This window comes from Ostrinia furnacalis, unplaced genomic scaffold (genome assembly GCF_004193835.3).
Source record: "Ostrinia furnacalis isolate ACB-3 unplaced genomic scaffold, ASM419383v2 OfSCF2047, whole genome shotgun sequence".
Taxonomy (NCBI): Eukaryota; Metazoa; Arthropoda; class Insecta; order Lepidoptera; family Crambidae; genus Ostrinia; species Ostrinia furnacalis.
This window is the reverse complement of record NW_021132286.1, coordinates 764,197-780,646: the sequence shown is the minus strand read 5'-3', so window position 1 is coordinate 780,646 and position 16,450 is coordinate 764,197. Positions and strand designations below refer to the sequence as shown.

The 16,450-nt window shown below is 36.7% G+C and overlaps 1 protein-coding gene and 1 long non-coding RNA gene across 4 annotated transcripts in view; one reads left to right on the top strand and one right to left on the bottom strand.

Moving 5' to 3' along the window:
* The window catches only part of LOC114354370 (elongation of very long chain fatty acids protein AAEL008004-like), a 15,166-nt gene extending 6,551 nt beyond the window's left edge, over window positions 1–8,615 (bottom strand). For 2 of the 3 annotated variants that reach the window (XR_003656015.1, XM_028306726.1), the window contains exons 1-6: window positions 8,491–8,606; window positions 7,789–7,857; window positions 6,293–6,483; window positions 5,753–5,827; window positions 5,032–5,121; window positions 4,234–4,443 (exon numbers count right to left, since the gene is read on the bottom strand). Coding sequence is in view for 2 of the 3 variants with exons in the window: in XM_028306726.1 (XP_028162527.1) it covers window positions 4,234–4,443; window positions 5,032–5,121; window positions 5,753–5,827; window positions 6,293–6,483; window positions 7,789–7,840 (618 nt within the window). In the remaining variant the exon portion in view is untranslated. Of the gene's footprint in view, window positions 1–3,397; window positions 3,812–4,233; window positions 4,444–5,031; window positions 5,122–5,752; window positions 5,828–6,292; window positions 6,484–7,788; window positions 7,858–8,490 lie in introns of those variants that run through there. The other variant, XM_028306725.1, reaches the window with a different exon arrangement.
* A 3,589-nt stretch (window positions 8,616–12,204) lies between these two features.
* LOC114354384 (uncharacterized) lies at window positions 12,205–16,243 on the top strand. The gene is made up of 2 exons (XR_003656016.1): window positions 12,205–12,414; window positions 15,109–16,243. It is a non-coding gene; the product is annotated as an uncharacterized LOC114354384 (long non-coding RNA).
* Window positions 16,244–16,450: the final 207 nt, after the last annotated feature.

Genomic DNA, 16,450 nt, shown 5'->3' with positions numbered 1-16,450 from the left:
GTGACTTAATGATAATTAGTATTAATTAAAATGCCTAAACATTAGTTTTCCTGTCTGCGCGTGGTTCTGAAACAAAATACATTTTGTAAATATTTACTTAAAGATTTAAGTACCTAGTCAAGTTTGTGCGGCGAGCAGACTTTATAAAAAAAACTACTACCTATTTTAAACTTTCAATGATTTTAATTAAATAATAAAGTACAGAAGTTACAACTAAGTGTTCAGCGATTGAACGGTACTAGCCTAACTACTGTAGGCGCACACCGTTGATTTTTAGTTGGCCGATAGGTTGTGCCCGATTTTAAATTGTATGAAGAATCGGCCAAATCGAATCAGCGTAGTGTGCGCACTCCCATACATGCCCATACTGATCAACTGCCCGACTAAACTATCGGCCGACGAAAAATCAACGGTGTGCGCCTACTCTAAGGTGCTTTGAAGTGGGAAGCCTAAGAGTAGGCGCACACCGTTGATTTTTAGTTGACCGATAGTTGTGCCCGATTTCAAATTGTATGAAGAATCGGCCAAATCGAATCAACGTAGTGTGCGTACTCCCATACATGCCCATACTGATCAACAGCCCCACTAAACTATCGGCCGACGAAAAATCAACAGTGTGCGCCTACCAATGATATTATATAAAAACAAAAGCAGATATGTTATAAGCGCTCGTGCTGTGAATACTCAAATACGTCCCAATTGGGACGTCTTGTGTTTAGTCTTCGAGTGGCCTGCGTCGTGCGCAATCGCGTGCGTACCACACCGTAAGTTCCTGTTCTTACCAAAATAAATAAAAAATGCCATCGTGTGTGTTTCGAAAGTGTACCAATTATGACTCTAAAGTAACCAAAATANACTGCGCACCTGGCAACCGTGACGTCACATCGACACTGGTACGGACGGAGCGAATGCGGGGAGGTGTGCGGGTGAGTGCGAGGCAGAGTCGCATTACAACGAGGTGCACAGTTCTCTTGATCGGGTTGTAAGTAATAAATAAATAAATATCCCTGGTAATTTTACACTACACTTCTAGTCCCAAACTAAGCAAAGCTTGTATTATGGGTACTACTACTAGGCAACGAATTTATACATACTTAAATACTTTTTTTCTTTTTTTGTAAATACTTAATGAAGCACAGGCAAAGGCAACTCCAGATGGCGCCACTGCCATCTGACAACCGCAAAGAACTTTCATTGAGAGTTTCGAAACTCAAAAAATAATATATCTAAAAAAGCTCATGCGCATATAAAGTTTTGCAAGGCACTTAAAATTATTACTTTTATAACTTACTTGTTTACATTAGATAGAAGTAGGTAGTACTTATGTTCACGGAAAATCAGGCATGTTTTTTCTGATCCCAAGCTATTGGCTGCACTATCTTTATACGTATTTTCACACTAAGATCTTTTCATAAAAAGTTCAAAGAGTTTTATCAAAAAGAACAATGAAAATTGGAGTTATAGGCTGTTTGATAAAAAACTCTAAATAACCATTCTAAGGTCCAGAACAGACGGTGAAACGCAACTGCAACGAAACTGCAACTGCTAGTTACTTTTGAGTTGCATCTAAGTTTCTGCCATAGCATAATCCTCATAATAATGCATTAGAGCGATGTTTGATTTATAACTAATACTTTTAACATTGAATAACAACATGTTGTGAACGTGTAGGTGAAAGTTCACGTGTATTGAATTTGATTAAAAATAAAACGTAATACTGACGTTAGTCAACCTTTGTACAACTACTACGTCAATGTAGCAGAAAGTTTAATAAATCTCGAGTTTGGCTTTCGTAAATTTTCCTCAATTTCATATTACTCGTAAATCTCATCGATTTTCACTTGAAAGGGTGCTCCCCTAACAACCTGTCTTCAGAAACAGACGCGACGGGATTGTTTTTTTTTTTTCAACCTTCTTCTTTGCCTGGCCCATTCCCATTTTATTTGGGGTTTGGCCCTCCGCGTCATTCGTCTCCAGGCGGCTCGATCCTGGGTTTTCTTACTGTTAACTTGGGCTTCTTTAAGGTCGTTATTGATTACGGACATCCATGTAATTCGGGGTCTTCCTCGTTCCTTTTTTTTTCAACCAATCCCAATATTTAACCGTCTATGTACCAAGTCAAACTTTTACCCAGAGATTGGTCCCAGTGGAGGCAAAATTTTATCTGCTCCTTTTTTGGTTTGTGGTACGGATTCTTCTAAGGCTGCCTGGCTATCTACCTCCATCTAACTCCCCATAAGGAAAGCATTGCTATGTATGTAAGGGAGAGTCCGGTAATTTGGACCAGTTTTTTTCAATCACATTTTACACATAGTTTTCTTTTGTTTTTGCTAATGTTCATGGTATATAATTAAAGAGAAATTATTCAACTTACTATTTCATAGGTATTAATCAACACAACTGTTGTATATTTAGCACAAATCAACAAAATACGAGTTCAGAGCTTCGGTCCAATTTAGCCAACCGGTTCGATAATTTGTACCACAGGGTTACTAAATTGGATTTCAATAAATTTCAAGCCTATAAAAAACTATGGCAAAATATTATACTATACATTCTTAACCAATTCGGTAACGAAAAAGATCAGTAGTTAATAACATAGACAATCGATATTGTTTTACACGTTATCACGATTTTGAGTAAAAGTTTTGTAATTCCAATTATCGTAACGCACACTTGTAACTTATCTACTTTGCCAGTCTTTTGCTTTCATTTATTGTTAGTCAAACATAACTACGCTATTATAACTTCAAAACTTGATTTACTAAAAAAAATTTCAAAATCCTTTGGTAAAGTTCCATACAACTTGATGTGGTACAATTTAGCCGACTAGGTGATAGTGCTTTTAAAATATCGGTAAAAAATATAGCTTATAAATACCGAAAAATGTTTCAAATAATTGTAATCCACACTAATTTACGCTTCTAAATAATATATTAGAAACACCATTTGATTAAATTTAACAAAATTACAAACTAAACATGCATTGTCAAAAGTTACTTGAAAACAATGAAAAAATACTTTTCAAAATAAAACACACGTGTTCGTTGTCACGGCAAAAACCACATGGCCGATGTTAATTTAATTTAGTTGTGTATCGCTAAGTGTTGCAATTACAGACATTCAATAAATACTTTACGAAATATGAGGGTGGTACAATTTACCCGGCGGTACAATATACCGAACTCTCCCCTATATTACAGCAGTTGGAGGTAGGCTGGTTCCATTGTGGTTGAGGATTCCGAGTGAAGCTCGCTTCCTTTGGCCTGATCATCTTTTTTCATCGGTTGTACCCCAAATTCCCCGTTGTGGTTAATAGTAAATTGTAGAAGGATCTATAAATCACATACGCACATGTATACACGCATGTCGTGTATGTTAATATTAAACAAAATGGTCAAATCATAAAACAGCGCTTTATTTACAGAATAAACTACACTAGTATACTAAAATATTGTTTTATATTGCTCTTAATTTTTACCGTGACATTCAAAGAGATCAGACTTTCTCCAATTAAAGCATAATTGTATCAATATTTATAGTAGAATATTTAGTTGGTCTTTGCTTTTAATCCATTAGCAACAGTATTATCTTTAGTTTTAGAAATTTTCGTGTCTTCTTGTGCTGTACCATTTGATTCCTTCTGGCTAGCAGCGGGTTTATTGTAGCTCTTCTTATAAAATTGATAGAAAAGATAGAAGAATAATATGGTCGAGGGAAGCACATAGAGAATGCCGACTAGGGAGTGGGTACATTCTCTGCCAAAAAAGATACTGGCTAGTTGATGGAGGTGGATTGACACAAATTGGATCTGAAAAAATACTTCCACATTAAAATAAAATAAGCATAATCATACAAAAAAGCGGTAGTTAAAATCAATATAATTTAAATTAACTACCNTAACTACCAAATGAGTTTATAAATATGGCTCTCCATAGAACTCAATTCATCATTGGTGTTGGGAGATCAATTAAACGAATTGACTTTTAAAAACTCAGTGCTTAATATTTACTAAGCACCAAAATTGTAATAGTACATACAAAAAATACCAACCCGTCAGCGTTAATAACAATATCAGTCCTGCTAAATTTTGATTTTGTAAAAGCAATTACCACGTCGTGTGGCATTCGAAATAGCGTATTTGTTTTTTTGGAAATATCTTAAATAACGTTAGAGAACAAAAAACTTCAATGTTCAACTCGTAAAACGTTCAAAAACATATAAATCACTTACCAATTGCAAAGAAGTGATGTGCCTCTTCCACGTAAGATATTTCTGGTACTGAGGTCCCAACGCAGCCACGAAATAATAGAAGTACATGATGACGTGGATGAAGGAGTTGATGAAGCCGGCGTAGACTGCGGTCTGGTTGACCGAGTATTTGAACATCATCCACGTACCGATCACGACTGACGCGTGATGGTAGACGTGAAGGAATGACACCTGTCAAAATTTTGTAAACTGAATTTACACTTTCTAGGGAATGTAGTTATAGTTCGTCGAAAGAAATGGTGCAAGCAGACTTAATAGGTATAGTTTGTTTTGGAGAGTTAAGTGTATAAATTAATAATTGATTTTTCATAATTAATCTCATCAAGATATTATTAACAACTGGCACAAAACAACACTTCAACACACTAGTACTATGGGTCACAGTTTCATCTACCTTTCCGGTCGTGTCGTCTCATTCTAATTCAAATTCAAATTATTTATTTGCAGAATGTGGTAGGTACATTAGATGTTACATAATGAAATGGAGCAGGACACATTCGCCAGATATGAACCAGCATGCAAATGATCAAATCTATCGCAAAGAATCACTATTTAGTGAGAGCGAGAGCAAAAACGGAAATGTGTAGCTAGAGCTGTGGCCCACTCAGTAAAAAACGCAGTAAAACTCATTTATTTCTGTAAGTAGGCTTTAAAAAGCACTTTTACACGTCCCAGTATTAACCCTACCACTGCTTCAGGACTGTACAAAATAATTTTGTTTGGTGACAACTAAAACTCAAAAATAGTAAAGTAACATACCTGATTATATTTTTTTCTTAAAACAAAGAAAATCGTGTCAAGAAGCTCTGAAATCTTCCCCAAGAAGTAGATGAACATTGCTTTTAACATCTAGAACAAAAAAATACAAATTAGAATCACAATGATTATGATTTCATTAGCTAAAGTCTGTCATGATAAAGACATAGACACTGTCAACTTAGTTTAAAAACGCTCAGTAGCATGTAATATCCTTAATTCATCAGGTCATCTAGTCTCCACTGGAGATTGGCTCTCTCTAGCAGGCAAATTCTCTCAGGCAATTTTTTGTCTGCAAAATCTTCGCTGGACAGACGGGTCTAATGTTCCCATATTCGTTACTTAATCGCTTTTTACGAAATCCACGGTAAGAGTGGTAGTGGTCCTATTCTATTCTGCCAAAACCAAACGGAACTGCGGTTTTTGAATGTTGCTATCTCTGTCGCTTTAATCAAGGTGCCAGCATTAGCGACGGTGACAGATAGACTAGAAAGTACGAAAATAGCGTTTCAGAGTAGTAGGGCCAGTAGGCCCCTATTGCTGGACAAAAACCCCTTGAGAGAAAACTGTCCAGCAATGGATTTGAGGTGAGACGAATGTTGTTGGTTGAATTAAAAATATACAGGGTGACCCATTGGTGGATATTGCATTTAAGCAGCAGAATCAATTCTTTTTGATCACCCACCAATGGGTCACCCTGTAAGTATAAATACTATGTACTTACAGTTTTTCTAATTTCAGGGTCTTCTTCGCAGCATTGTTTTGGGAATAGTCCACCTTTCAGGAGCGCGATAAATGACTGTAAATAGCACGTTTATGTCACTTTATTTGACTCTACAATCTAAATATTATGTAACTCAAAGGTGACTGACTGACTGACATAGTGATCTATGAAGGCACAGCCCAAACCACTGGACGGATTGGGCTGAAATTTGGCATGCAAGTAGATGTTATGACGTAGGCATCCGCTAAGAAAGGATTTTACAAAACTCCACCCCTAAGGGGATAAAACGGGATCCACGCGTATGAAATCGCGGGCGGCTAGTTCGTACATAATTTCGAATGCCTAGGTTGATATGAGAGATAGATTTCCAACAAACTACTCTTAGAATAGTTAAGCAGCTTAGACCCACTTACGTAGTAAATAGTTGTAAGCTAAATTGCTTTATAGTAATAAATGATGTAGTATCAATCCAAATTTTAAAAAATAAATATATAAATATAAAAATTAACTAATAAAGACAAATAAAAAAATTATACTTACAAGATAGACGAATACTGCTGACAATACGACTTGAATGGCATTATAGACTAAAATCGTGTTTTTGAGTTTGTAAGGTTCTCGATTCTTCATAAAGTCGGGGCCAATTTTTTTGACAAACAGTAAATATGCTGCGACTAGACATACTAAGAAAGGGAGGGAGTCCGAAAGGGGATACTCGTCCACTTCTTTGACTGAAAGATAAACATTTTAATATTAATATAGACAGACACAAAGTAATTTCATAAAGGTAACAGGACTGGAAGGCGCTGGACGCAGGCCGCTACCAACCGGGCAACATGGAAAGCATTGGGGGAGGCCTATGTTCAGCAGTGGACGACTGCTCCCTCAATGCTTTCTAGCAGTTCAGCAGTGGACGTCCTATGGCTGAGATGATGATGATGATAGACATACACACACATTAATTGAAATTATAGGTCTAGCTGAACTGAGTCTGTGCCTGTGTATGAGAGCGGCAGTAATATGGTTTTTAAAACGTCTAACGTCAGCGAGACTTCAGATTTAGAGTAGGCGCACACCGTTGATTTTTCGTCGGCCGATAGTTTAGTCGGGCTGTCGATCAGTATGGGCATGTATGGGAGTGCGCACACTACGCCGATTCGATTTGGCAGATTCTTCATACAATTTGAAATCGGGCACAACTATCGGCCAACTAAAAATCAACGGTGTGCGCCTACTCTTAAGAGGCAAGTCTAAAGTCAAGACTCTAAAGCCATGTATTCATTAGGCAACATTTGTTGATAAACTGTTTTGTTTATGACTAGTGTGCAACAAGTTTACCATAAAAACAGGTTTCTGAAACTTGGCCGTCCACACTTGCTCTCAACTCATAGCGGGGAGCACGGCAACATGTATCATAAACAATGTTTCATCACCTATGTTTATGGACTGTTTATATACTGTTTACAGAGATGATGAAACATTATGAAACATTGTTTATAAACAGTGTTTATCAACAAATGTTGCCTAATGAATACATGGCTTTACTTCTATTCTTTTAATATAAAGGTAGGTAATTAAAAAGTAGTGAAGACAAATACACTCGTCAAAGTTTTTCTTTACTACGCGTATTATAATACTGAGGCCTGAGGTCACAATAACCCAAACAACAACAAAATTTAAATAAAACTATGATTCACATTCGTTTACGAAAGTAAAACTAAAGTTTTAGTAGGTAAATAAAAGATACGAATGTATGCCGGCTGCTACCAACCGGTCAATATGGAAGTCATTGTGGATAGGGCCTATGTTCAGCAGTGGATGTCCTGTGGCTGAATTTTTTTATGCATAACAAGGCAGGTCTTTGACCGCAATCGCACCTGATGTTAAGTTAAGGATAGTACATATCTGCCCTGTAATTGCTTATCACTCTCGTCTTAAAAGGCCCGGATTATAGTATTCAGAAAAGACAGCAACAGGCAGCGAATTCCAGTCCCTAGCTGTTCCCTTAATGATGATGAATAAAAGAAAAAACTTACATTTTCGTGCGAAAACGAATTTGATCCCGTCTGTTCGTTCCACTGCTTCCATTGTTTACAATATTAGTACTGAAACAGCGAAAAACATGTGTCCTATTAAACGCACTTCATGTTATTACTATTCACTGTATCTAATTATTTCAATACTAACATTTACCCGCGACTTCATCTTTGTATGTACAATTAGATAAATTGTATTGTTAAAAAAATAAGGTTACATAATTATAATAGAGATTTGTTATTTTGCACAAGAATCACCGAAATCCGTCCAGTACTTTTTTTCGAAAATGTTCTAGTATTTAAGAATGTTAGAAATTGCGACATGTTAAAATGAAAGGAGAGAAAAATAAAAGATAAATTTTAAAATTTTGAAAAGCAATTTTAATTTTAAGTATTTTTTGCACTTTTCCAATAGTATCGTGCTCACAAATTGTCTAAACCAATTGCATAATAGGCGACAGCTTTTTATCATGGATGGTGAACTGACTAGAGACAGTTTAAGAATTGTATTGCGCTTAAGATTTTTTTTAACTCAGGAATGACTCAACTTCGGTTTTGGTAAATCGATCCGAATTTCACTGTCACATTCAGTTCGCCAAACACTTTTTTGTGAAAATAGTAACTCAAAATTAAATTGAAGGAATTTTCAGCATTTGTGAAGAGATATTTTTTCTTTTAATTTTTTTAAAAATATTTACTTACCAAATTTGACTACCAAAAGTTCTAAAAACCACTTATTCCCGAACCACCAACTCACAACTAACACTATAACTATAAATATAAATACTATTTATAAAATAATACTATCTTAATGTCTACCGCTACTAGCGAACTTGATATATGGGTGCCGTATGTGCTTGCGCATGTTTTTATTGCAACTTACACTTCTTCGAGCATGTCTGATAATAATTACGTGGGTTCCGTACCATTTCTGCCATATTTTCATGCTCTACAATTTGGGATGTGAACTTTTTTGGCAAAATCTTGTGAGAAATGAAAGAATCATTACCTATTTATTTTAATTTTCTATTTCATGCATTCAGGTTAGAGTCATTATGATTAGCAAGCATTTGGGCTAATGATATCTTCTAAATACATATAACTCAAAGGTGACGGACTGACTGACTGACTGCTGACTGACATAGTGATCTATCAACGCACAGCCCAAACCACTGGACAGATCGGTCTGAAATTTGGCATGCAGGTATGACGTAGGCATCTGCTAAGAAAGGATTTTACGAAACGGGTGGTAAAACGGGATCCACGCATACGAAGTCGCGGGCGGCCGCTAGTTCTGAATATATAGCCTTCTTTCGATGTAGAGTGATTCAGGGTTCCGAATTTCGGAATTAAAAATCTGGAGAAGTCAGAGGAACGAAATTGTCTAAAGAAAAATACAATTAATTAAATAACAGGTGAAGCATAAAGCTGTCACATAAAGCAAAACTTAAGAAACAACTAAACTTATGAACTATTAACTTTTTTTTAATTACAAACATGAAATTCCAAATAATATAATATACCATCCCTTATTTTCAGGTAGACTGGTCCTGTGCTGCCCCCTTCCAGGCGCTTCCGGCGACCTATATAATACCTACCAGATCGTCAGTCCACCGAGTGGTAGCCTGCTTACACTTTACACTGCGACCACGAATCATTATTTTTCTAACATGAGATATGTTATGGTCCCATAACAAGGTAGGCCTGGGATTTTTGACATGCTGTAATAGTCTAGATAAAAAAATAAGTTTAGATTAATCACATAATTAACGAAATTATGTGTAATAATCGTAGTAGCCAATAGGCATTAGCCTCATACATATAAGAAGATATTAACAATAATGTATGTGAAGAATCGCTACACCTTATTTTTTAATTTAAGTCGGTTCAATTTATTTGCCAATACGTACCCTAAAACTCCAAGAGTTACTGTTTTTTTATTGAATATGAATACGCAAAGGTTATTACTAACAAAAGGAGGTTGACAGAAGTTTTTTCATTCCAAAGTTTAAGCGTAAGCAGAATTTTGGTTATTAGCTCACCAGGTCTACGAGTCCAAGGCGAAACAATATTTTGCATGCTTATTTTTATGTGTATACCAAAGGTAAAAACAATTCGGAAAAACAACTCTACGAGTCGAAAGTGAAAACCATACTTTGGCATTTAATTTCGCATATACTTACCGGAGCTCTGAATCTAATCTGAAACCTAACTCAGATTAATGAGAAAGTCGTATCAGGTTGAACGTATTTTTATTACCAATTTTGTTAATGTCTTTGTATTAAAGTGTGCAGTTTTTTTTAATAATATTTAGTAATTTGTATGGAACATAATATTATGCTTGTGTTAGTAGTTATTTCCCTACTATATGAAAACTACCAGTGACTTGGCCAGTGAACAAGCTAAAAGTGTGTATTAAGACTCGTCTTATAAAATATAGAAACAGGCATTTTCGGGTCGCTTAATCCATCGTTTTGGCGATTTGCACTGGCCGCCAAGATCACCCGATTTGACCGTACCAGACGTTTTTTGTGAAATTTTTTGAAGTCTCGTGTTTACGTAAACATGAAAGCATCTGATGAATGAAGTGATGAAATCAAAAGTGATGGCAAATGCCGAAAAGAGCCAGCATGGTCAGAAATGCTGACGGCGGCCACTTGTGTGATTCATCTTCTCGATTGATGGCTAATCTAATGGATTCTTCTTCTTGTCGTGTCGACAACATACCTACACAGTGTCAGCCCAAAACTCCGTTGTCAGTAGCCTTCATAAAATCTTTTTTTTTTATGCTAGACAAGGCAATCGCACCTGGTGTTAAGTGAGATGCAGTCTAGGATGGTACATATCTGCCCTGTTATATTCACTCTCGCCTTGAAAACGCCCGGAGTATAGTGTTGTAGGCAGCGAATTCCAGTCCCCTAGCTGTTCGCATTATAAACGAGTCGTCGAAACGCTTAGTGCGAGCTGGTGGAAATCTTCCTGCGTGCAGTTGTTTGGGCACGAGGGCACGACATCATGTGCTTCGTCGACTGGGGAACAAAGCCACACTTGCACTCTAAGTTTGAGCCATCCAAGAATCCCCACCTGAACAGATTGTCCTTACTGGAACTAAAGTTTTTCAGTTGTAAGTTACTGTAAGTACAGGAACATCGGATGACTACTTTTGCCCCACCTTGTATTTTAGGCTTGGCCTTGGCATTTGGGCATTACATAAGCCTGAAAAATACTTATGGTATTTGTATATTCAATCAATAAAATTGTTCTGTGCTGTATCAGAATGTACTTACTTGTACTTTGGTAAATACAAAGGTATTTTTTAAGAAAAATGATAAGAATAAAATCTTTATTTGCGTCAAACACGGTACCTATGAGAGTACCTATTGGTTTCTACAATGTACNTACCTATTGGTTTCTACAATGTCCTCGTGTAACTTTAAAAAATAGCATATTAATCACAAAATTATGTAACCTGCTAATATTATAGATGTGAAAATTGTGGACGCAGGCCGCTACCAACCGGGCAACATGAAAAGCATTGGGGAGGCCTATGTTCAGCAGTGGACGTCCTATGGCTGAGATGATGATGATATTAAAATTTGTGAGGTGGGTAGATGTTTGTTGCACTTTCACGTAAAAAATGGCTAGGCAAACTTTGTAGTAATATTGTTTATATACCAAAATATCATAATGGGCTATCACTATAATGATATTGAGTTCATAGATCAATTGCATTGGTAAGTCTATCTGTGATAAACTGAATTTCACGCGGGCGAGCCAAAATAATATTTATAATTGCAACTCAAAAGTGTAATGACTAATTCCATATTCTTTAAAAGATAACACTGAATTATATCAAGGTCAAATAACAAGATTAATAAAATTACATAAATATAAATAAAAAAAATTAAGTCAATGTCAAATTATAATTACCTAAGATTCAAAGAAGATGTGTATACTCATATATTAATAGTTGTAGATTTGTATAAATGTCATTTTCTAAAATAAATAGCTTCTGCCCGCGACTTCGTCCACGTAGAAAAGTTACTTAGCATCATGAATTATAATATCCTATAGTCTTCCTCGATAAATGGGCTATCTAACACTGAAATAATATTAGTATAGATTATGGTATAGATGCTGGCACGGACTGACGGTCGATAGGGCAGCAAGGTTCTGGAGTGGAGGCCACGTAGGTACCGGAAAACGTAGCGTGGGACGTCCATCCACAAGGTGGACCGACGACCTGACAAAGGTAGCAGGAAGGCGCTTGATGCAGGCCGTTACCAACCGTGAGATGTGGAAGTCATTGGGGGAGACCTATGTTCAGCAGTGGACGTCCTGTGGCTGAAATGATGATGATGATGATGCTGGCATGTAATCGGAAATGAAAAGACATTCACGTATTGTATAACGCATACCTATATTTAAATCATACAATATTGTACACTTCATAACCTTTAACACAACTATTAGTTATTTGAAAATCCTAATAATTTACAGTCAGAGATTTTCGTGACTAAGTTCAGTCAATATTTAAATTATTGCACACTTATCAACTTAAATAGTCAAATTCTTAATGCGTCACTTATTTTTTAATTTGAAAAAGTATTTTGTAGTATTTGTTAGGTACCTATTGAATTTACATTTACAATCAAACTAACCGTTTAACACTTTCCTGGGCAGTGAACTGCTAGCATAGTCATAACAATTAAACTTCTATTGTGTCTGGGTAAGGCCCAGAACAGACGGTTAAATGCAACTGCAACGAAACTGCAACTTTCTGATGATTCTGATGAATAAAACTGAAACTGAAAGTTTCAAACTGGTCGCGTCATGTGTGGTCTCTCAACGGACGCTATGGCAGAAACTTAGATGCAACTCAAAAGTAACTAGCAGTTGCAGTTTCGTTGCAGTTGCGTTTCACCGTCTGTTCTGGGCCTTACTGTCCGGGAAAGTGTAAGAATGGCCAAAGGTTTACTAATCTATTCGTATTCGAACTCTATACATCAAAAATACGTTTCAAAGGGTCTTATACTTTAAAGTCTAAAGATTTCTCTCTACAATTCATCCGAATAGGTGTGGATAATGTGGTTTCATGGTATCTTATTCGCAATCTTTTGTTTTTTCAATCCTTAGCTTTTCCAGCTCTACCACCAACTCTACTTTTCCTACCGCTTGGCAAAGATACTGGCTTACCCCGACACCACACATTGCCACCAATGCTTGTAACAACGTTGGGCGATAAATTTCTTAGGGCGTTCACATGTTGGCTTACACCTAGCCTTAACCCGTCAGAGCCAACGTGAAGATGTTCCAACGTCGGTGCTAATATTTTCTAGACCCACACGTTGGATGATTGGCATTGGCACCAGTGTTGAGGCCAACGTTTGTGCCATACAGAGAAGTACGTCAGACTTGCCTGCTGACAAAAGCGTCATTCGACGTAGACATTGAACATGCGACCATGTTCTATACGCAAGTTCTATAATTTATACTACAAATCGCGTCCGACTTCGTTCAACGTCAGTGTACGAAAGTCTACCTTAAACTTTCTAATCTTAGATACATTGCACTCTCAAATGATACTTAGTGGTACAGCATAAATTCAAGCTTGTCATTATGGAAGTTGATAAGTATGCAATAACAATTTAAGACCCTTCTGCTATTAGCTGTCCAATAGAAGAAACATTTGGAAGACATTCAATACTGCTTGAAAATGCTAAACAAACTACAAGTTTTCACATTAATTGACAAGAATTTTAAAATGTCATACATTCCTTACAGCAAATTTAAATTTTAAATCTTAGTACCTAGAGTCGTATATATTATTTATCAACCATCGAGAGTCCTGTATCTCGTTTTGGAAGAGACGTTAAAATAGTAAAATACCTTTTAATATGTGCTTACTTAATTACTACTCCAAATACAACTTTGTATGCCATTTGTTTAACGCGATTAATAATATATCTACTAAGTTTTATTGATTGATCTCGTAAAAATAAATGATGATCACTGTCTATTAAATGTTCTATTATAGACTAAAGCTCGATTCACACATATCAGTGAAGTCACAGTTCAGGCTCAGTACCGGCACAGTGCGAAATATTCTTTCATACAGTTTCTATGAACGCATCCCTACTTGTCAGTGTCAGTGACGACACAGTGCTCTCAGTGCATAGTTTCTGAACAAGAAAATTGAAACAGCTCTCTGACATTTTAAAATATTCAAAATATTTCACTGACACATCAGTGCTACACTGATACTGAACTGAGCGGACACTGTGACGGAACTGTGGCTTCACTGATATGTGTGAATCGAGGTTTAGAGCTAGTGAACGCCAGACCTACTTTATTTTATACCACTTGCTGCTACCACTTCATTGATTGCCAGAAAACCATTTTAGGGCAGCTGCTAAAGCCACGATGACCCAAATCTTACCTATGTGGGAGCATGCGCTGACAAACTTTCAGCTTTTATGAAACTACATAANATCCCAACTAATATTATAAATGCGAAAGTAACTCTGTCTGTCTGTCTGTCTGTCTGTCTGTCTGTCTGTCTGTCTGTCTGTTACGCTTTCCCGCTTAAACCTCGCAACCGATTTTGATGAAATTTGGCATAGAGATAGTTTGAGTCCCGGGAAAGAACATAGGATAGTTTTTATCCCGGTTTTTGAAACAGGGACGCGCGCGATAAAGTTTTTCTGTGACAGACAAAATTCCACGCGGGCGAAGCCGCGGGCGGAAAGATAGTGAATTATAATATCCTATAGTCTTCCTCGATAAATGGGCTATCTAACACTGAAATAATATTAGTATAGATTATGGTATAGATGCTGGCACGGACTGACGGTCGATGGGGCAGCAAGGTTCTGGAGTAGAGGTCACGTAGATACCGGAAAACGCAGCGTGGGACGTCCACCCACAAGGTGGACCTACGACCTGAAAAAGGTAGCAGGAAACCGCTTGATGCAGGCCGTTACCAACCGTGCGATGTGGAAGTCATTGGGGGAGGCCTATGTTCAGCAGTGGACGTCCTGTGGCTGAATGATGATGATGATGATGCTGGCATGTAATCGGAAATTAAAAGGCAGGCATGTATTGTATAACGCATATAATTAAATCATACAATATTGTACACTTCATAACCTTTAACACAACTATTAGTTATTTGAAAATCCTAATAATTTACAGTCAGAGATTTTCGTGACTAAGTTCAGTCAATATTTAAATTATTGCACACTTATCAACTTAAATAGTCAAATTCTTAATGCGTTACTTATTTTTTAATTTGAAAAAGTATTTTGTAGTATTTGTTAGGTATTGAATTTACATTAAAACTAACCGTTTAACACTTTCCTGGACAGTGAACTGCTATACTAGCCGTCATAACAAATAAACTTCTATTGTGTCTGGGTTACTGTCCGGGAAAGTGTAAGAATGGCCAAAGGTTTACTAATCTATTCGTATTCGAACTTTATACATCAAAAATACATCTCAAAGGGTCATACTTTGAAGTCTCAAGATTTCTCTTGGCAGTTCATCCAATAGTTGTGGATAATGTGGTTGCATGGATATTATTCGCAATCTTTTTTATCAATCCTTAGCTTTCCGAGCTCTACCACCAACTCTACTTTTCCTACCGCTTGGCAAAGATACTGGCTTACCCGACACCACACATTGCCACCAATGCTTGTAACAACATTGGGCGATAAATTTCTTAAGGCGTTTACACGTTGGCTTACACTAGTCTTAACCCGTCAGGGCCAACGTGAAGTTGTCCCAACGTCCGTGCTAATATTTTCTAGACCCACACGTTGGATGATTGGCATTGGCAGCAGTGTTGAGGCCAACGTTTGTGCAATACAGAGAAGTGCGTCAGACTTGCGCTGCTGACAAAAGCGTCATTCGACGAAGATATTGAACATGCGACCATGTTTGATACACACGTTCTATAACTTATACTACAAATCGCGTGCGACTTCGTTCAACGTCAGTGTACGAAAGTCTACCTTAAACTTTCTAATCTTAGATACATTGCACTCTCAAATGATACTTAGTGGTACAGCATAAATTCAAGCTTGTCATTATGGAAGTTGATAAGTATGCAATAACAATTTAAGACCCTTCTGCTATTAGCTGTCCAATAGAAGAAACATTTGGAAGACATTCAATACTGCTTGAAAATGCTAAACAAACTACAAGTTTTCACATTAATTGACAAGAATTTTAAAATGTCATACATTCCTTACAGCAAATTTAAATTTTAAATCTTAGTACCTAGAGTCGTATATATTATTTATCAACCATCGAGAGTCCTGTATCTCGTTTTGGAAGAGACGTTAAAATAGTAAAATACCTTTTAATATGTGCTTACTTAATTACTACTCTAAATACAACTTTGTATGCCATTTGTTTAACGCGATTAATAATATATCTACTAAGTTTTATTGATTGATCTCGTAAAAATAAATGACGATCACTGTCTATTAAATGTTCTATTATAGACTAAAGCTCGATTCACACATATCAGTGAAGTCACAGTTCAGGCTCAGTACCGGCACAGTGCGAAATATTCTTTCATACAGTTTCTATGAACGCATCCCTACTTGTCAGTGTCAGTGACGACACAGTGCTCTCAGTGCATAGTTTCTGAACAAGA